Raw genomic sequence first — 19,291 nt, 5'->3', positions numbered from 1 at the left:
TTGGCACAAAAACAGACACACAGACCAATGGAATAGAATAGAAACCCCAGAACTAGACCCACAAACGTATGGCCAACTCATCTTTGACAAAGCAGGAAAGAACATCCAATGGAAAAAAGACCGTCTCTTTAACAAATGGTGCTGGGAGAACTGGACAGCAACATGCAGAAGGTTGAAACTAGACCACTTTCTCACACCATTCACAAAAGTAAACTCAAAATGGATAAAGGACCTGAATGTGAGACAGGAAACCATCAAAACCTTAGAGGAGAAAGCAGGAAAAGACCTCTCTGACCTCAGCCGTAGCAATCTCTTACTCGACACATCCCCAAAGGCAAGGGAATTAAAAGCAAAAGTGAATTACTGGGACCTTATGAAGATAAAAAGCTTCTGCACAGCAAAGGAAACAACCAACAAAACGAAAAGGCAACCAACGGAATGGGAAAAGATATTTGCAAATGACATATCGGACAAAGGGCTAGTATCCAAAATCTATAAAGAGCTCACCAAACTCCACACCCGAAAAGCAAATAACCCAGTGAAGAAATGGGCAGAAAACATGAATAGACACTTCTCTAAAGAAGACATCCGGATGGCCAACAGGCACATGAAAAGATGTTCAGCGTCGCTCCTTATCAGGGAAATACAAATCAAAACCACACTCAGGTATCACCTCACGCCAGTCAGAGTGGCCAAAATGAACAAATCAGGAGACTATAGATGCTGGAGAGGATGTGGAGAAACGGGAACCCTCTTGCACTGTTGGTGGGAATGCAAATTGGTGCAGCCGCTCTGGAAAGCAGTGTGGAGGTTCCTCAGAAAATTAAAAATAGACCTACCCTATGACCCAGCAATAGCACTGCTAGGAATTTATCCAAGGGACACAGGAGTACTGATGCATAGGGGCACTTGTACCCCAATGTTCATAGCAGCACTCTCAACAATAGCCAAATTATGGAAAGAGCCTAAATGTCCATCAACTGATGAATGGATAAAGAAATTGTGGTTTATATACACAATGGAATACTACATGGCAATGAGAAAAAATGAAATATGGCCTTTTGTAGCAACGTGGATGGAACTGGAGAGTGTGATGCTAAGTGAAATAAGCCATACAGAGAAAGACAGATACCATATGGTTTCACTCTTATGTGGATCCTGAGAAACTTAACAGGAACCCATGGGGGAGGGGAAGGAAAAAAAAAAAAAGAGGTTAGAGTGGGAGAGAGCCAAAGCATAAGAGACTGTTGAGAACTGAGAACAAGCTAAGGGTTGATGGGGGGTGGGAGGGAGGAGAGGGTGGGTGATGGGTATTGAGGAGGGCACCTTTTGGGATGAGCACTGGGTGTTGTATGGAAACCAATTTGACAATAAATTTCATATATAAATAAAAAAAAATATATGGATATTGTCACATTGCCCTAAAAGTGCATTGCCAACAGATGCTACCACCCACCATGTATGTGAGTGCCTACTCCCCACACCATTTCAGACTCTGCTATTGTCCATCAGTTAAGATTCCTCCAGTCTGATGGCCAGAAAATATTTTCTGCTTACATTGCTCACTTCCTTGATTGTTTGAGAGGCTGAGTACCTCTTCATACAGTTATTGGCACTGGCATGTATTTGGTCCATTTTCAATCAAATGATTTCTTTTTTTTACTATAAGTTATGGATAATAAACCTGTGTAGTTTGTTACTTGTCATGTGGTTGTACAGAACCTTTCCTCTTAGGAAAATTTTCACTTTTTTAAAAAATTGTTTTAATGTTTTTATTTATTTTTGAGAGAGAGAGAGAGCACAAGTGGGGAAGGGAGACAAAGAATCTGAACTAGGCCTCAGGCTCCGAGCTGTCAGCACAGAGCCTGACACGGGGCTTGAATCTATGAACTGTGAGATCTTGACTTGAGTGGAAGTCGGACCACCTAACCTGCTGAGCCACCCAGGCACCCTTGTGTTCATATTTAATAAGGCAGCTCATCCTTCATTGATCTTTTTAAAAATTTTTGGCTTTTCTTGTGCTTATTCTTCCCTACCATAATTTAATACTTGTTTAATCTGCATTGTTAATTAAGACTTTGGGATTACAGTGAATTTGTAGACCAATTTGGAGACAAGTAGCATCTCTAGCCACAGATCATGGTTTTTTGTTCTACACATTCAGAGGTTTGGTGTTTTGTTTTGTTTTTTAAATGTCTTCCAATACAGTTTTATTCTTCTCTTTATGTAGGTCATTACAATTTTTGTTAGGTTGACTTTTAGGTGTTGTCCTATTTTTTTTTCCCTGACCATCTTTATTTCCCCATGCATTTTCCAATTGGTGAAAGCTGGCACTTTGGAAAGCTTGAGTTTTAACAAGCTGATCTTCTACTTGCCCAGCCACCTTGCTGAACTCACGTTTTAGAAGTTACAATTTTTTTCATGTTGACTATTCCGGATTTCCTGGTTGGCAATGATGTCATCTGTAACTGGTTTCTTTTTAGGCTCATGCAGAGTCGAGTAAAACCTGGCTGACGGGAAAATTCACTGAACTCAGATTGCTACTTGATGAAGAGGAAGTGCTGGCAAAGAAATTCATTGATAAAAACATGCAGCTTACCCTCCAGGTGTACAGGGAGCAAATCGAGTCTTGTGGAGAGCAAATAGACATCATGAACAAACTCTCCAGCAGGGTCTGGAGGATCAGCCAGGAGCCCAGTCCTGTCCAGCTGCTGCAGGTAATGCTGAATTTCTGCCCTCACGGTGGATCCCTGCCACCAGCATTTCACGTTGGTCACTGGAACACAGTATTTACACTCCAAGTAAATACACAGAGAATCAGCACGCAAGTTTTCTTGCCCCTACACCAGTGGGAAGAAAATATGCTTTGTTAGGAACAGTGTATACATCCTGGACTAATTAAATAACATTAACAGCCACCATTTGGGGGCAGGGGAGAGGCTTTATGTTCCCATCACTTTGTGTATCTTAGCTCTAATATTTACTAGAAGTCTGCAACGTGGATATTCTCACCCCATTTTATGAATGAGAAATTGAGGCTCAGGGAGGGTGAAGTGACTTGTCTGAGGTCACACAGCTGGTAGGTGGCAGAGCTGTGATCAGAGCCCAGGTCTGCCTGACTGCAGAGCCATGAGGCCCCACTGCCTGGCCCTCTGCCTGTAGAGTCTTATTAGAGACCCTCCCCCTCCTGGAAGGGCAGGTATCCTTTCAGCTCCTGAGCAGGCTCCACGAGGTGAATCACAGTTTGCTCAAAGGGAAGAGAAGGATCCTACTCCTTGGCCACTGGGCTTTGTTGGAGACTCTTCCCTTATACCGAGGGAGAGTCTAAGAAATAGCCCCTGTGATTCATTGCTGTATTAGTGAACACATGTTGTTGTGAGTGATGTTCATGTTTTCAAGGAACCACGGAAGAAACTTCCTTCTCGCGCCAGTGCTCCCATGCAGCCTCCAGTGTGCTTGGATTGCTTTCCTCCTCGTGGAACTCTTCCTGTTTCCTTCCTTGCCAAGGCTTCTGGGAATCTCAGAGCTAAATATGTTTCAAACAGCTTGGCTAAGACTTGGTGGCATACATCTTGTTCCTCGTCTCACTCTGGCTTCCAGCTTATGTTCTTATCCTGGCGTTCTCTTCACCTAATTTTCCTGATTATAAAGGAAAATCTTACAGTATTAGATAGCCTTCATGAGATTCTTTACAGGCTTGTGGGAGAAGGCAAGGCATAACTAAAGGTGTCCTGGAGTGTAATCACAGATTAGACTGTGGCTGGAAAATAAGACAGACAAATCAATCATTCAGTACAAAACCAGTTAAGCCAGTCCCTGTCAAATATTTCTAGTCTTGTGCCTTTATGTGGCCTTGGTCAGTTTGGCTTCCGTGTGTCATTGTTAGCTAGCAAAAAACTAAATCTAAGAAAAATTCTGGGTGAGGTGCTTTCCTAGGCACAGTGGATATTATGCCTTAAGAGGGGCTAGATGCACAGTGGGGTACATTTGTTTGTTTTTTAAATAATGGTACTTTGTAGGGATATCTAACACAAAAGGATGCTTCTGTGGAGAAGAATGTTTCTCTTTAAAAAAAATTTTTTTTTTGGGGGGTGCCTGGGTGGCGCAGTCGGTTAAGCGTCCGACTTCAGCCAGGTCACGATCTCGCGGTCCGTGAGTTCGAGCCCCGCGTCGGGCTCTGGGCTGACGGCTCAGAGCCTGGAGCCTGTTTCCGATTCTGTGTCTCCCTCTCTCTCTGCCCCTCCCCCGTTCATGCTCTGTCTCTCTCTGTCCCAAAAATAAATAAAAACATTGAAAAAAAAATAAAAAAATAAATAAAAAAAAATTTTTTAACATTTATTCATTTTTGAGACAGAGAGAGACAGAGCATGAACGGGGGAGGGTCAGAGAGAGGGAGACACAGAATCGGAAACAGGCTCCAGGCTCTGAGCCGTCAGCACAGAGCCCGACGCGGGGCTCGAACTCACGGATCGTGAGATCATGACCTGAGCCAAAGTCGGACGCCCAAGCGACTGAGCCACCCAGGCGCCCCATTCTTTTATCATAGATACAGTTTCAGGGCTTTGCCATCTTCTTTCTTTATTCTCTGGTGCCAGAACTACTGCTATTCGTCATTTGTCATCCTCCCTTCTATTTGCTCATTCACGTATTCATCAAATACATACTGAGCAACCTGTTCACACCAGGCCCCTGCTTGACATTAAGAGCTCATGGGTCAGGAGACATACTCAGAAACGTTTATTTACAATGCAGCCCAAGTAAGCTATCAAAAGTATGTCCAAGAAATGTCCAATTCTGTATGGGGGTCAGGGAAGACTTCTAAGGGAAGGTGACAGTGGAGCTCAGTGTGGGAGCATGAGGAGAGGCCACTGGGGATATACAGAGGGACAGAGCAGAGAGGACATCCCAGACAGGAAGGAATCATGTGCATGTGAGAGCCTGGCAGGCTGGGCAGCAGCGGGGGTTCAGCCGGGCAGGGATACGAGGGAGGAGGGGGTGTTGGGAGATGCAGCTGGACCAGGAAGCCAGGGCTAGTTAGCCAAGGGCCATATGTGCCGGGTCATGCGGTTTAGACTGTCCTGTAAAGATACGTGAGGAGTGTTGTGAACTGGGGAACGACCTGGTTGGTTTAATGCTTTTGGAAGGTCACTTTGGTGACAGAGTGGAGGATGGACTGAGGTGGCCTGGGCCAGTGGAAGGGTGTCAGGATGGGAAGAGGCAGGCAGGTTTGAGAGATGCAACGGGATTGGTGATTGGAAGTGGTGGGGGAGGGGGGGAGATGCAAGATGATGCCCAGCCTCTGCTCGAAAGATAGGACGCTCAGTTGGTTGAGCGTCTGACTTCGCCCCAGGTCATGATCTCATGGTTCGTGAGTTCAAGCCCCACATCAGGCTTGCTGCTGGCAGCGCAGAGACTGCTTTGGATTCTCTGTCCCTCTCTCTCTCTCTGCCCCCCACTCTTGTGCTCTCTCAAAAACAAGTAAAATATTGAAGGGAGGGAGGGAAGGAGGGAAGGGAGGAAGGAAGGAAGGGAGGGAGGGAGGGAGGGAGGAAAGAAGGGAGGAAGGAGGGAAGGAGGGGAGGGAGGAAAGAAGGAAGGGAGGGAGGGAGGGAAGGAGGGAGGGAGGGAGGGAGGGAGGAAGGAAGGAAGGAAGGAAGGAAGGAAGGAAGGAAGATGGATGGGTGGTTAGAGAGCTGTTGCCTGAGTTGGCAAAGCTGAGAAGCAAGTGTGCTCAATTCCATTCCTTATTCTATCATAAATATTTACCGAGAACCTACTATGTGTCACACCTTGTGCTAGATGCTGGAGCTGGAGGTACCAGGTGGTGGCATTTGTCCTTCACCCTCTCTCCCCCATCCCATTCCACCCATCTTCCCTCTGAGCCACCCTCCTGTTGCAGAATGGCCCCCTGGCCCCCATGTTAGTGCTCTGACTCCCTGGCCAGCTGTATTCCTGGGAGTGACCTTAGGCCTGGTTCCCCACAGTTACCTTCTTCCCCACCAAATGCGGATAGAGTCCAGACTGGCACCCCCTAGGCTGCACAGGGCCTAGGACCAGCCTCCTGACCTGAGGTTCTCCTGAGGTCCACCATCCTGCCTGGTGGTTTTGCTGTTAGCCTAACGGCAGAGGGCCAGGCCGTGCTCCCTCCTGAGGCGTCCATCTGCCCATCTTGCCCTGAGCAGCACCGCCCACTAACCAGGGCCTGCTCACTCAAGGCACTCCTTGCCCAGGACAGCCCTTGAAAGAGCGCAAAGTGGGCTCCTACCTGCCAACAAGAGAGTCCACTGTAGCCGTTTCAAGCAGGAAAGGAGTTTATGAAAGAACGGGTATTTGGCAGGTCACAGGATCTCCAGGAGGGCCTGAAAGTTAGGATGAAGACCAGGTGACAGGAGGAAAGTCCAGGCCACAGCACGGGGGTGCTCCAGCATAGACCCCGCTGCGTCTCTGCTGGGCCACTGACCCAGGCACTGCCCCTGAAGCCTTCAGCCCTGCTGTCCCTGACAGCTACATGCTGCTGCCACTGCCTCATGGTCACTTCCACATCCAGGCCTTAGATCGGTCACAGGCCTGCACCTAGGTGCAAAGAAGGCTGGGAGAGGGAGTTTTCTAACTTCTACCTTGGAAAGCAACACTTAACATAGGAAGGCTATTTAAAGGGTGAAGTCCAGGCAGAAAACAGGTCAGGTCCCCCCAGTGGTGGGCCCTCCCCCTCAGCTGGCATTCCGGCTGAACTTTCAGGGTCCTTGGCTTCCTTCTTGGAACATGGTTTCTTGCTCCCTCCTTTGGACATGCCCAAAGGGCTCTTTCCCCAGAAAAACTGGCCCCTCATCCCTTTTGTTCCCTTGTACCTCCAGCAGGCCCGTCGCAGTGTCTGTAAAGCTTCAGGGTCCCTTGCAAGGCGGTGAGCAACTTAAGGGCAGGTGCAATCAGCCAGCCTCCCTCCTTCCTCTGCCCCGAACGCCTAGCACAGAGTAAAGCTCAGTGAACATGGAGGGGAGGAAGAAATCAACAGTGTAGGCCCGAAAACTGGACCTCTGCGTGTCTGCCGCCCTGGGGCCGGCTGTGTGGTCTCTTCAGAGCTCTGTTCCCGGGGGCCCAGCCTGGGCTGGTCCCAGTTGCTGGGGCAGGGTAGGGCCTGTACTTGCTGGCCTGGGTTTGTTCCGGGGTGCAGCGGTGGAGGCTGGGGCAGCACCCACAGTTCCCAGAGCCGCCCTGACCCCCGCCCATCCTGGCAGGAGTACGTGGCCGCTGAGCAGCAGATGCAGCAGCAGATGAGCCTGGGAGAGCTGTGCTACCCCGTGCCCCTGTCCTTCGAGCCCGCCAAGAGCTTCTTCAAGGGCCTCGTGGAGGCCATGCAGAGCATGTTACAGACACCACTGGACGTTCGCCTCAAGGAAAGTAAGTCGCTGCATGGCCAGCCTTGTGTCCTTAACTCCCCTAGTGCCCTTTTACCCAGAGACAACGGCAAAGACCCAAATGGTGATCTCAGTCATACCTTTTCCACACAGAGGCCCTTGGCTGGGCGGTCAAGGACTCCTGGGCCTAGGCCCCACCCACCCTTCAGATTTCACCTCCTTCCCTTTCTGAGACCCTGTCCTGCCTCTCACAAGTATACCGCTGTGCTTCTGCCCCTGAGTCACTCCCGGGATTCTGTCACACTTTATATTTGCCTGCTTTGGGCTCCCTGCTGGAGTAGCCAACTCTCCCTCCTCCCCTTGCTCTGTCTAGCCAAGTCCCACCATCCCTGCAGTGAGCCCAGGGCGCTCACCTGGGAGTCCTTTCCACACCAGCCTGGGCTGGCTCTGCTGGCCATCTCCCCCTCTGCCTTTCCCCCCTCCAGGCCCTGGCCGATCTCCTGCCTGGGGCTGTGCGTGAGCTGGATCCATGAACCTCTCCCTGCCCCTCATAAATGCCGCAAAGGCAAGAACCACTACGAGTCCTGCTCTGAGGTCCCTGAAGGGCCTGGTATAAAGCAGATGCTCAGAAATACCTTTTTTCCATTCATTTACCTCTGTTCTTATGATTCACTCAGAACATTTACTGAGCCCCTTTTCTCTGTTAGCAATGGCAGGGTACAAAACAAAGGTCTTACCTTTATGGTGTTCATTGTTCTGGGAGAAAGTCACGTAGAACAGTATGTCAGCGGTAAGTGCTCTGAAGAAAAATACAGCAGGGTGAGGAGAACACTGGGTGACTAGGAGGAGGAGCTATTTCTTATGGCGAAGTGGAGAAGGCATCTCTGGGAAGGGGATATGCAAGATGGCCGAAGGAAGTCCCCAGCAAGCTCTGCAGGTCTGAAGGGCTGAAGTTCAGTGTAGTGGTTACATGCGTGGACTCTGGAGCCAGGCTGCCTGGGTACCTATCCCAGGTCCACCACTTCCTAAGCCTCCTTTCTTGGGCAAGGCACCTAAGTTTTCTGTGCCTCTGTTTCCACATCAACGGAGAGAATAATAAAGTCCCCTCTCATAGGGTTGTGTAAGAATTAACATCTCATACATAAGCTGCTTAGAACCGTGCTCAGGCATAATAAGCAGTATGTAAGCATTAGCTATTATTGTTGCTGTAGTCGGTCCATCTGAGGGAAAGTTCTTTTGGGGCAGAGGGAGACACAAGTGCAAGTGTCCTGAGGCACAATAAAGAGTAGTTTGGCATGTTGAAGGAACAGCAAAGGGGTCAACAGGAGTGAATGTGGGTGCGAGGAGGGAAGAAGAGAGAGAGAGACAGAGAGAGAGAAACCAAGGAGACTCCAAGGACTTTGGTCTGAGCAATTGGGAGAAGAAAGTTGCCCTTTTCTGAGATGGGAAGGAGGAGCATTTAGAATTGCAGGCAATGGCCCTTTTGGTTCTCTGAGCAACACCATGGTAGTTTGCAAGAACAAACACCTGATGTAGGATGACAGAAGGGGAGCCAAGAAGAAAGTGGTTGATGCATTTTCTCAGGATGATCGGTGTGATGTGAAAGCACCAGCTATGTTCACTGTAAGAAATAGTGGCAAAACGCAGGTCACGAGAACTCAAGGAACCAAAATCGCATCTGGTGGCCTCACGGGTTGCATGTTTGAATTGAGCTTTTGTTGCAGAATGATGAAATTAAATTTAGAAAATTGAGGCCAACTACTGAGGACATTCAGGGCAGAAACTGCGTGATGAAGTGGAGGAAGTCGGATGCCACCTGGTCAAATGGGGCCTGGCAGGGCAGTGGCAGGAGATTAGGAGAGGAAAGGGCGAGAGGAAGTGCTACAAGCACCCATTCAGCCCCCTCCGGGAAACGGACAGAGGGGAGGCCAAGCCCTGGCTACAGTGCCAGCCAACCTCATGGGTGAGTAACAGAGACACAGGAGGTAGCAGCACCCAGAGGAAGGAGAGAGTGATTCTGGTGGAAAACCAGGAAGCCCTCTTGAAGGAGGTGGCACATCAGCTGGGCCTTGATGAACCACTAAGGCTTCCAGAGTGGGAGAAAACAGGGAAAGGCATTTCAAACTGAGTCAAGAGAAGGCTGCAGCCTGTTTGGGACACTGTGAAGTGTGTAGCAAGGCTGAGCGGTAGTGTTTTGTTGTTTGATTTTCCAAGCTGGTTTGTTAAAGCAGATTTTAAATCTATAGATGATGTTCTCTTTGCTCATAACTTCCACTGGAATTTTGAAAACATTTTAAGATGAAATCAATTAAAAATAAAACCACATGTCAGAATTGTAGCAGTCAATATATCTAAATGTTTAAAAAGAATAATAAATAGCCAAATATGAAAAAAAGGAAAAAAAAGAATCTTAGCGGTCAGTTTTAGGAATCTTTGGGCTTGTCAGTTTTCAGCAAGTGGGCACTGGTATGTCCCCAACCACCACAAGATGTTACTCAGATGGACCCCAAATACAGTTCACATTTACATTCTCAGTGGCCCATTCCCAAAGAACCAGTGTTGCCTGCTGAGTCCATGATAACGCTTGCTCCGTACCAGGCATTGTTCTGAGCATTTTACAGATAAATCCAGCAACTCCTCACCACTATCGTGTCAGGGTCGGGGCAGGGAGGGGGAGTGGGGGATGCCTTTATTATTTCCATTTTACAGATGAGGGAGCTGAGGCTCAGAGAGGTTAACTGATTACCCTTACCTTGCATAGCTGGTAGGTGGTAGAGGCAGAATTCAAACAGACTCTGACCCCAGGGTCTGTGTTCTGATTCCCGCCCCCCACCTTGCTTCCTCCAGGCCATCACCCCTCACCGACCTCCAAATGAGATCATCACTCTCATGATCACAAGTAATACTGAGAGGTGCTCTCCCAGGAAGGACACAAGGAGACAGGGGTCTTGCAGCACCACTGCCCTTCCGGTGCCCCACCCCCCCCCCCCCTCTGTATTTTCCACAGACACTGTAGGCTTCACAGGGCCGAACAGAATCCAGCATCTTGGGGCACCTGGGTGGCTCAGTCGGTTAAGTGTGCGCCTCTTAGTCTCAGCTCAGGTCTTGATCTTAGAGTCGTGAGTCCAAGCCCCATGTTGGGCTCTGCACTGGGCATGAAGTCTACTTTAAAAAAAAAAAAAAAAAAAAGAACCCAGCATCTTCCCCCCAGTCTGCTGCTGCTTGACTCCAGTCTACTCCCAGTAAACAGTTAAGCCTGGCACTTCTGCCATTGCAGATTTCCTTAACCCAGCCCCCTCTTCCATCCCGATTGCCCCACTTCAGGCCCAAGCCTCCTAGCAGGGCCTCTGCCTCCATGCTCACCCTGCCCCATCTATCCCCCACCAGAGAGATCTCTGGAAATTCTGCTTCTGTCTACCCATAGATGCCTTCCGTGGCTCCCTGCTGTTTACATGCCACTCCTAGCACCTGCCTTTAATTAATGTCTGTGCTCCTGCTGTACCCTCTTGTTGGGAAAGCCTCCTATCCTTTTTTCTGGATGTCCAAATCTTCCTGATCCTTTAAGGGCCAGCTAAGGTGCTTCCTCCTCCACGATGTCTCCCTTGATTCACCTCTCTTCCCTCTGTGCCTTGGCTGGTAGCTCAAGTGAGCGCACCTCATTTACCTGACAGAACTGTTGAAGACAGGGACCATGGCTCGGGTTTCCTCCTGAACCCCCTCCCACTCAAATGAGACACCACATGACCTTTCTGATGACTTCATTTCTTGTTTTCCATCTTATCCTGGAATTTGCATTTCCGCCATGTGGTCGCCCCATTCTCAACTATTTGAACACATAGTTGATTCTCGTGATCATCCTTGATCCTGTGTTCTCTTCCCCAGGTTCAGGGCTCATTCACCCTGGCCCGAATTCACTTCCCACCCTCAGAAGTACACTTCTCCTTAGATCCAAGTATTATCCTAGAGTATTCCTGTTGCAAATTCCTGAATTTGCATTAACTGCTTACATTTGTATGTGGTTCTTGGGAGAGATTATGCGACTCTCCAGTTTTGTAATATTTTTAGTATGTTTTGTAGTTTGCTCTTGCTTAGATGAGCACCAGGCACTCATTTCTCACAATCTGTTACAGACCTGAACTGCCAGCTCTCAGGCTCCTCCAGCACCAAGCTAGTTTCCTTGTTGAAAACAAGCCCCTCACCAGAGCGATCACTCTTCCTAAAATGTAAGCCCCAGGAGTGGGAGCGAAGAGAGGGTGGAGAGGGCTGGGTGCGTGGGAGGGGAGACAGGGGGTCCTAGAAATAGAGGCCCCCCTTTTTTCCTAACAGACCCAACTTGGGGTTTTTTAACCTTTATTATTAGTTTTTAAATACAGAAATAATACATACTCATTGTAGAAAAATTAGAAAACAAAAACAATTTTTTAAAGACCATCACTTTCTCATAGATAACTACTAGTATTATTTGCCCTGTTAGCTTTTTTTGGTTTATTTATATATACATACAAGGATATATTTAATATATTGTTTTTTACAAACATGGTATCAACTATACCTACTGTTTTGTAACCTGTTTTCATTTATGGATATGTTGTGAAAATCTCTGTTCCCTTAAAAAAATTATACAGGTAATGCATGCTTCTTACAGAAAATTAGAAATTACAGTTACACAAAAAAGAAAACCGTTGCTTCCCCAAAGATAAATGCTATTAATATTTTGGCATACATTTTTTCAGACATTTTAAAAGCACACGTGTACAGATTTTTTTAACTGGGATCATATGATACTCTTTTGTAAATTTTTTATTTAACAGTGTAGCTTGAACAGTTTTGTTTCAATAGATTTAAATATCATCTTTATTTTTAAAGGATGCATAGTATTCCATTGAATGAATATGCTATATTTAACCAATTCATAATGCTGTGCATTTAGGCTGCTTTATATTTTCATTTCTATGAACAATGCTATAATAAACACTCTTAATACATGTTAGCTGCATTAATGAATAATTGAATGGATACACCTTAGCTCATTTTTGGATTATTCTATAGGAGTAAATTTCTCAAAAGGGGAATTACTGGGCATGTACTTTTTAAAGTAAACTTTGAAATATACATAAAGAAAAGCACAAAAGTCAAAGGGGTGCCGCTCAATTATTTTTAAAAAGTAAACACTCTATAACCTCCTTCGGACCAAGAAATGGAAATTTCCAGCTCCCCAGAAGCCTTCCTCATGTGGCCTTTTTTAAGTTTATTTTGAGAGAGAGAAAGAGAGCATGTGAGCTCACACACCTGTGTGCAAGAGTGGGGGAGGGGCAGAGAGAGAGGCAGAGAGAATCCCAAGCAGGCTCTTCCAAGACTCTGGCTCCCCGCTGTCAGTGCACAGACTGACGGTGGGGGGGCGGGAGGACGGGGGGGGGCTCAATCTCAAGAACCTAACCGAGAGACCATGACCTGAACCAAACTGACACTTACTGACTGAGCCACCCAGGCACCCTTTTTGTGGCCTTCTATTCACTACTCCCGAAGGGTTAACTACTCTCCTGATTTCTGACACTGTAGGTTAGTTTTGCCTGTCTTTGACCTTGATATAACTAGATCATTCAAACTGTACTTTTTTGTGTCTTCTGTCACTCAACATAACATTTGGGAGATTTATCCATATTATTGTGCAGAGTAGTAGTTTGTTCATTTTCACTACTGTATTTAGTATTCCAGTGTATGAATATAGCACTGTTGAAGGACATTTTGGATTATTTCCGGTTTAGCCTGTAGTGAATGATGTTGCTATGAACATTCCCGTGCATGTCTTTTGATGCACGTTATGTATGCATTTCTGTTGGGTATTTACCCAGGAGGGGGAGAAAAGGATGCCTACTATAACCACTTCTATGCAACATTATTCTAGATGTCCTAGACAGTGCCTTGAGGTAAGAAAAAGAAACGAAAGCTATAAGGATTGGAAAAGGAAGGAAAAAAGATCATTATTCACAGATGACATGATTACAGAAAATCTAAAATAATCAAAAGGTAAATTACAATTACTACTAAGTGTATTTAGAATAACTGTTGGATGTAATATCATTATACAAAAATCATATATCTATATATTGGCAGTAAACAATTAGAAAATGAATGTTTTTCTTTTTTTTAAGGTTATTTATTTATTTTGAGAGACAGAGAGAGTAGAGAGCATGAACAGGGGAGGGTCAGAGAAGGAGGGAGAGAGAGAATCCCAAGCAGTGTTGGCTCGATCTCATGAACCTGAGCCATCAGATGCTTAACTGACTGAGCCACCCAGGCGCCCCTAGAAACTGAATTAAAATTTTTTAATGTTTTTATTTATTTTTGAGACAGAGACAGAGCATGAGCAGGGGAGGGGCAGAGAGAGAGCGAGACACAGAATCTGAAGCAGGCTCCAGGCTCTGAGCTGTCAGCACAGAGCCCGACGCAAGGCTCGAACTCGGACTGTGAGATCATGACCTGAGCTGAAGTTGGACGCTTAACTGACTGAGCCACCCAGGCGCCCCTAGAAACTGAATTTTTAAAAATATTATTTTCAGTAACACTTTTTAAAAACAGGAATAAATCTAACAAAAGACTTGCAAAAACCTCACTACAGGAAACTCCAGAACTTTACTAAGAAAACAATTTGGCAGTATCTAGTAAAGCTGGAACATCTATGTATCCTACCACATAGACTTTGTTTTTTTCACTGCATGTCTGCATATGTGGTATAATGCACTGAGAACGATTATTGGGGATTTAAGTTAGCACCACATTTCTGGAACACAATCTGGCAGTATTTACCAAAGTCCTTAAAAGCAAAATTATCCATGTTGACCCAGCAATTCCTCTTTTAGGAATGTAGCCTAAAGAAATAATCAGATACATAAAGATGTAATTAATATTTTCAGAAGCTTTTTTTAAAGCCTAAATATGGAAAAGGGGGAGGGATAGGTTAAATTATAATACATCCAATACATCAAAATCTTAGGGTTGCCATTAAAGTGCTCTGATGAAAGAATATTATTTGACAGGGTAAAATGTCCTTAAGTATGTCAATAAATTATAAAAAGATTACCCAAGAGCATGTATGGCATGATAATGTTAAGAAAAACTATAAAATGGCAAGATAAAAACTGGAAGGATATACACCCGTGTTACAAGGGATAGGATTTTAAAATTTTTAGACATCAGCAACAAATTCCATGGATGGTACAAAATTCAGTGACATTTTCACTCCTTCACTTGTGGCCCAGCCACCTCCCCAGAGGCAGGCAGGGTTACAAGGGTGGTTTTTCATTTATCTTTTGGTGATTCCCAATCTGGGCTGCGGGTGCGAGCCTGGTCGGTTGCCGGGTCGGGGCACCGCGCTGCCCCTCCCACTACGTGTCGCCCCTGTGTCCCCGCCCCCTGCAGACGCGCGCACGCCCACTCTGGAGCCGGACACCATGCACGCACGCCTGCGCCTGTCCGCCGACCGCCTGACGGTGCGCTGTGGACTGCTGGGCCGCCTGGGACCCACGCCCGAGCTGCGCTTTGACAAGCTGTGGCAGGTGCTGGGTCGCGACTGCTTCGCCGCCGGACGCCACTACTGGGAAGTGGACGTGCAGGAGGCGGGCGTCGGCTGGTGGGTGGGCGCGGCCTACGCCTCCCTGCGGCGCTGCGGGGCCTCGGCCGCCGCCCGCCTCGGCTGCAATCGCCAGTCCTGGTGTCTCAAGCGCTACGACCTCGAGTACTGGGCCTTCCACGACGGCCAGCGCAGCCGACTGCGGCCCCGCGACGACCCCGACCGTCTCGGTGTTTTCCTGGATTACGAGGCCGGCGTCCTCGCCTTCTACGACGTGTCTGGCGGCATGAGCCACCTGCACACCTTCCGCGCCACTTTCCAGGAGCCGCTCTACCCGGCCCTGCGGCTCTGGGAAGGGGCCATCAGCATCTCCAGGCTGCCCTAGGGGCTGAGACTGGAGTGGCTGCCCTAGGCCTTCGGCCGCTCTGGTGTCACCCGACCTCGATGCCGCTGGTCTGCCTGCTCCCTAAGCACGCCTATCATCTCCCCCGCCAGTCATGCACAGGTGCTTTGAAGGTCTCCTCTCCTAGGTTGGTTTCAAACATGCCCCACACACAGATCCTCTGCCGGGACTGTCTCCTCGGACCTTCCCACCACCAGGGCACTTACACTACACTGCTTTTAGTCCGGGTGCCACCCACACGTGAGCCCTAAGCATCCTGACCTTGTCAGAATACATTATCTTCGGCCTCGGACCTCTCCCTCATTCAGCAGTCAGCAATACCTGGCACTTAGTAGGCGCACAATAAATATGTGAGAGTCATCCAGCTCTTTCTCCCTCAATGCCCCTTTGATCTGCCTCCTCTCCACTCTGCTTCAGCTTATCCATGTCACTTACCTTCAGAGCAGCTGCAGGAGCATCTTAACACCTCATGGCCTGAAACCTCTCCCGTCCTCATCCTCCACTGTAAGGCCAGAGGCATGTGCCTAAACTTCGCTTAACCTTAGAACTACCAGGAGGTTCCTAAGGACTACAGGGAGAAAAGCAGGCACTTCCCCTTAGCATTCAAGGCCTTTCTAGTATGCCCAGAACTTTTTTATGCCTCATCTGGCTTCTACGGCTCTTTTCAGAGACCCTCCAATTAGAGCTTTGCCCTCTGCTACTGGCCCCATACACTCATTTAGGCAGAAAAGCCCCTTCATCTTCCTTTGCCTGTTTCAGGCTTCCCCTGGCTTAACTGCCCCAGGAAGTCTCTCCCCAAGCCACAGGAATCTCTCTTACTATTAGAACCACAAGTCTGGGACCTTGCTTTCCAACTAGATTGGAAGTTTCCCAAGGGCAGCTGTGTCCTACACTCTCCCCACCCTGAAAAGTTCAGAATGTTCCGTTCCTCCCAGGCAGGCAATGACCAGCAGCCAGCTATCATTGACTCAGCAGTTGAGCTGAGAAGTCCACATGAACCACCCAGCCTGACCTCACTGTACATGTGGGGAGACTAAGGTCCTGAAAGAACGTTGCTTAAAGTCCCCCTCGGTGATTAAGGGCTGGGCCATGCCCCGCTCCAGCCCCCAGGCAAGTGTCTTACTTGGTCCCTGTCCCAGCTCTTGATCTGAGAGATTTTACTGCTTATTCATTCCTCAGGGGATGTTGGGAAGAAAACCAGCAGGTGACTGCTGCTTAGCAACCATAGGCAGTTTTCCCAACTGTCTTGGAACCAAAAGAAGAGGAGCTGAAAGTAAGGTTTGGACAGTCCAGACATCCCCATGCTCCTCAGGCCCCTCAGTTCCAGGTGTTGCCACGGAAACCCAGAGAACCCAGAGAACCACTTTCCAAAAGAGAAGTGACAGAAATAGAGAAGGCCAAACCAGCAGGACCTCACAGGCCAGCTTCTCTAACAGGAAGGGAAAAGCATCTTTCTTGGGTCTGTGCCTCAGCTCTGAAGACTTAGCATCATTATTTGTCCAATTCCCTAGATGGTTTTGAAACCATCCTGTGTTAAAGTGTCTTCTTAGGTGCTTGGCAAGAGGGCAGTGGCAGAGTGAAGAAAATGCAAAGGTGAAACCTACTTACGGTTTCAGGGTATTAATTAGCTTGAACCACATAAAACTGACAATTTCTAACAGTTTCTGACCTAAAAATGCCACTTTCATATAGGGCAATGAAATATAAGTAGGATACAAGGCAGAAGGAACCTTAAGAGTGCCTTCAGTTCTAACTAAATCACTTAAGACACTAGCTGGATAAACAGCAGAATGTCTAAGCACATTGCTCCAGGAATCCTGAAAAAAGAATTCTACTGGGGATGAGCCAGATCTGAATTCTGACAGGGCATTCCTGACAGAAGGAGATGGATATACTGTGTCTCTCCCTGCAAAGACATTCCCAGACCCATGGCGGCCAGGGCCAAGCACTAACAGCACCTGCTATTTTGTCAGGCACGGTTCTGATGCTTTACGACTATTAACTCATTTGATCCTTACATCATCCCTAGGAGGTGGAAAGTTACCCCAATTCTACACATGGCAAAATTGAGAATACAGAGTGAGTAACTTGCCCAAGGTCACACAGCCAGTGGTGGAGTTGAGGGTCTATGCTCAGGTCCATCAGGCCATACTCTCTGGGTGAACACAGCTAGTCTCTGGCCAATGCCTGCTCGCTCCCGCCTGTTTTGCCTGTGATACTTGGCTTTGGCCTAGTTACTCTGTGGGACGTGGGCCTAGCTTTGGATTATTTTCCTTGGGCTGAGATGAGGTCCTGCACCCAGAGAGGAACTTGAGAGTTTGGAATTCATGTATCAGAGACAGAGCTGCATTATAAAGGACAAAAACTGGCTCTTCTCAAACGCCTACTCTGTATCAAGACTTGCACTAGCCAGAAAACTGCAGTTTTGTTACACAATCTAGTGACCTTAGGCTAGTCGTTTTACCTCTCAGAGGATCATTTGTAAAATGGGAGTAATGACCCTGCCTAGTGCTGGGAGGCTCAAAAGAGCCAACAGTTTTGAACTTGCTTTAAAAACCATACAGCACTGGACCATGTCAGGACCCATTAGCATCCCCAGTGGAATTCCTGTCGTGCCTGGCATAGTGTGGGGGCAACAGAAGCTCCCAGCAGCCATCCGGCAGTAGCAGGAACCTCCCTGACTATTCCTCATACAGGACTAAAGCTTCCTTGGGGTCTATGACTATAAAGTCACTTACCTAAATCTCTCTCAGATATGAACTTGCAGAAATTAAAAAAAAAAAATTTTTTTTAATGTTTTTACTTTTGAGAAAGAGAAGAGACAGAGGCGTGAGCAGGGGAGGGGCAGAGAGAGAACGAGACACAGAATCCGAAGCAGGCTCCAGGCTCTGAGCTGTCAGCACGGAGCCCGACACGAGGCTCGAACTCACAGACCATGAGATCATGACCTGAGCTGAAGTCGGATGCTTAACTAAGTCACCCAGGCGCCCCATCAGAAATTTCTTAATACAGCAAACTGCCTGCAGATATTTTTAAATGACCTTAATTTTCTATTATGTGATTTGTCTTAATAAAGATGAATACTGTACCTTGTAACCATGCTCTTCATTGGGAGTTCGTGCTGCCTCAAGTACACAGCACCTAGGCCTGGACAGGGCCTCACTCACCTCACGTCCCCTCCACAACTTTTTTGTGGGAGTCAGCTCCGCTGGTCCCAGGTTCAATAGTGCCAGGGATGGGGAGTTCACCACTTCTGAAGATAACTTATGAAATTCTTCCCTATGTACAAACAAGTCCTACTTTCCAGCTATTCTATCCAAGAAAATACCATGTCGCTTTTGGCATCTTTCATCTTCACATTGATGCCACCTGTGGTCACTAATATTTAGAGATTTCGGGGACCCTTCCTTGCCTACTGCATCTCTTGTTTCTGCGATTCCACTCTGTCAGGGAGCAGTGACTGTGATGTCAGCCTAGCAGAGGGTACACAGCGTGGTCCCTCTACCCTCTACTTGGCACGCCGAGTCTACCCACCCATGTCACACACAGGTGATTATCTTTTCTACGTGTCCCAACAGGAAGTGTGTTCCAGACACCCCCCCCCCCCCCGCAACTCTCTCCAACACGCGATCCAGTCCTCCACACAAAAGGCAGAGTTAAGACTCATGACCTCAGTGGCTCTTCCAGGTCTGAGCCTTACTGGTTCCTGCTCTGAGGGAAATCCAGCTGACGTTTACAGAGCTTCCTGGGCCACCCTTTTAACACTCCGAATGTCTGCCAGGACCTAGAGGCAACTGACTGGGTCCCTGTTGGAAACTAGATGCTCCACATTCTCAGCTAGAGCCCAAGTCAGGCCCATCCCTCCCTCCCTCCCAGACCCACATCCTGTTTCCAGGCCCCGGAATATCCCTCTACTACCATCCCATGTCTCTTCTTGCTAGGAAAGTCTCAGATATTTGCCTA

The 19,291-nt window shown here is 47.7% G+C and overlaps 1 protein-coding gene and 1 pseudogene across 3 annotated transcripts in view; both read left to right on the top strand.

The window, feature by feature from the left end:
- The window catches only part of TRIM14 (tripartite motif containing 14), a 28,979-nt gene extending 13,287 nt beyond the window's left edge, over nucleotides 1-15,692 (top strand). For all 3 annotated transcript variants that reach the window (XM_040481782.1, XM_040481783.1, XM_040481785.1), the window contains exons 3-6: nucleotides 2,484-2,717; nucleotides 7,236-7,398; nucleotides 11,486-11,578; nucleotides 14,775-15,692. In XM_040481782.1, the coding sequence (XP_040337716.1) occupies nucleotides 2,484-2,717; nucleotides 7,236-7,398; nucleotides 11,486-11,578; nucleotides 14,775-15,310 (1,026 nt within the window). In that variant the 3' untranslated portion in view covers nucleotides 15,311-15,692. The remainder of the gene's footprint in view (nucleotides 1-2,483; nucleotides 2,718-7,235; nucleotides 7,399-11,485; nucleotides 11,579-14,774) is intronic.
- LOC121034715 (40S ribosomal protein S3a-like) lies at nucleotides 8,735-10,196 on the top strand (annotated as a pseudogene).
- Nucleotides 15,693-19,291: the final 3,599 nt, after the last annotated feature.

This window comes from Herpailurus yagouaroundi, unplaced genomic scaffold, assembly GCF_014898765.1.
Source record: "Herpailurus yagouaroundi ecotype Mexico unplaced genomic scaffold, PumYag 160, whole genome shotgun sequence".
Taxonomy (NCBI): domain Eukaryota; kingdom Metazoa; phylum Chordata; class Mammalia; order Carnivora; family Felidae; genus Herpailurus; species Herpailurus yagouaroundi.
This window is presented reverse-complemented; position numbering and strand designations above follow the sequence as displayed.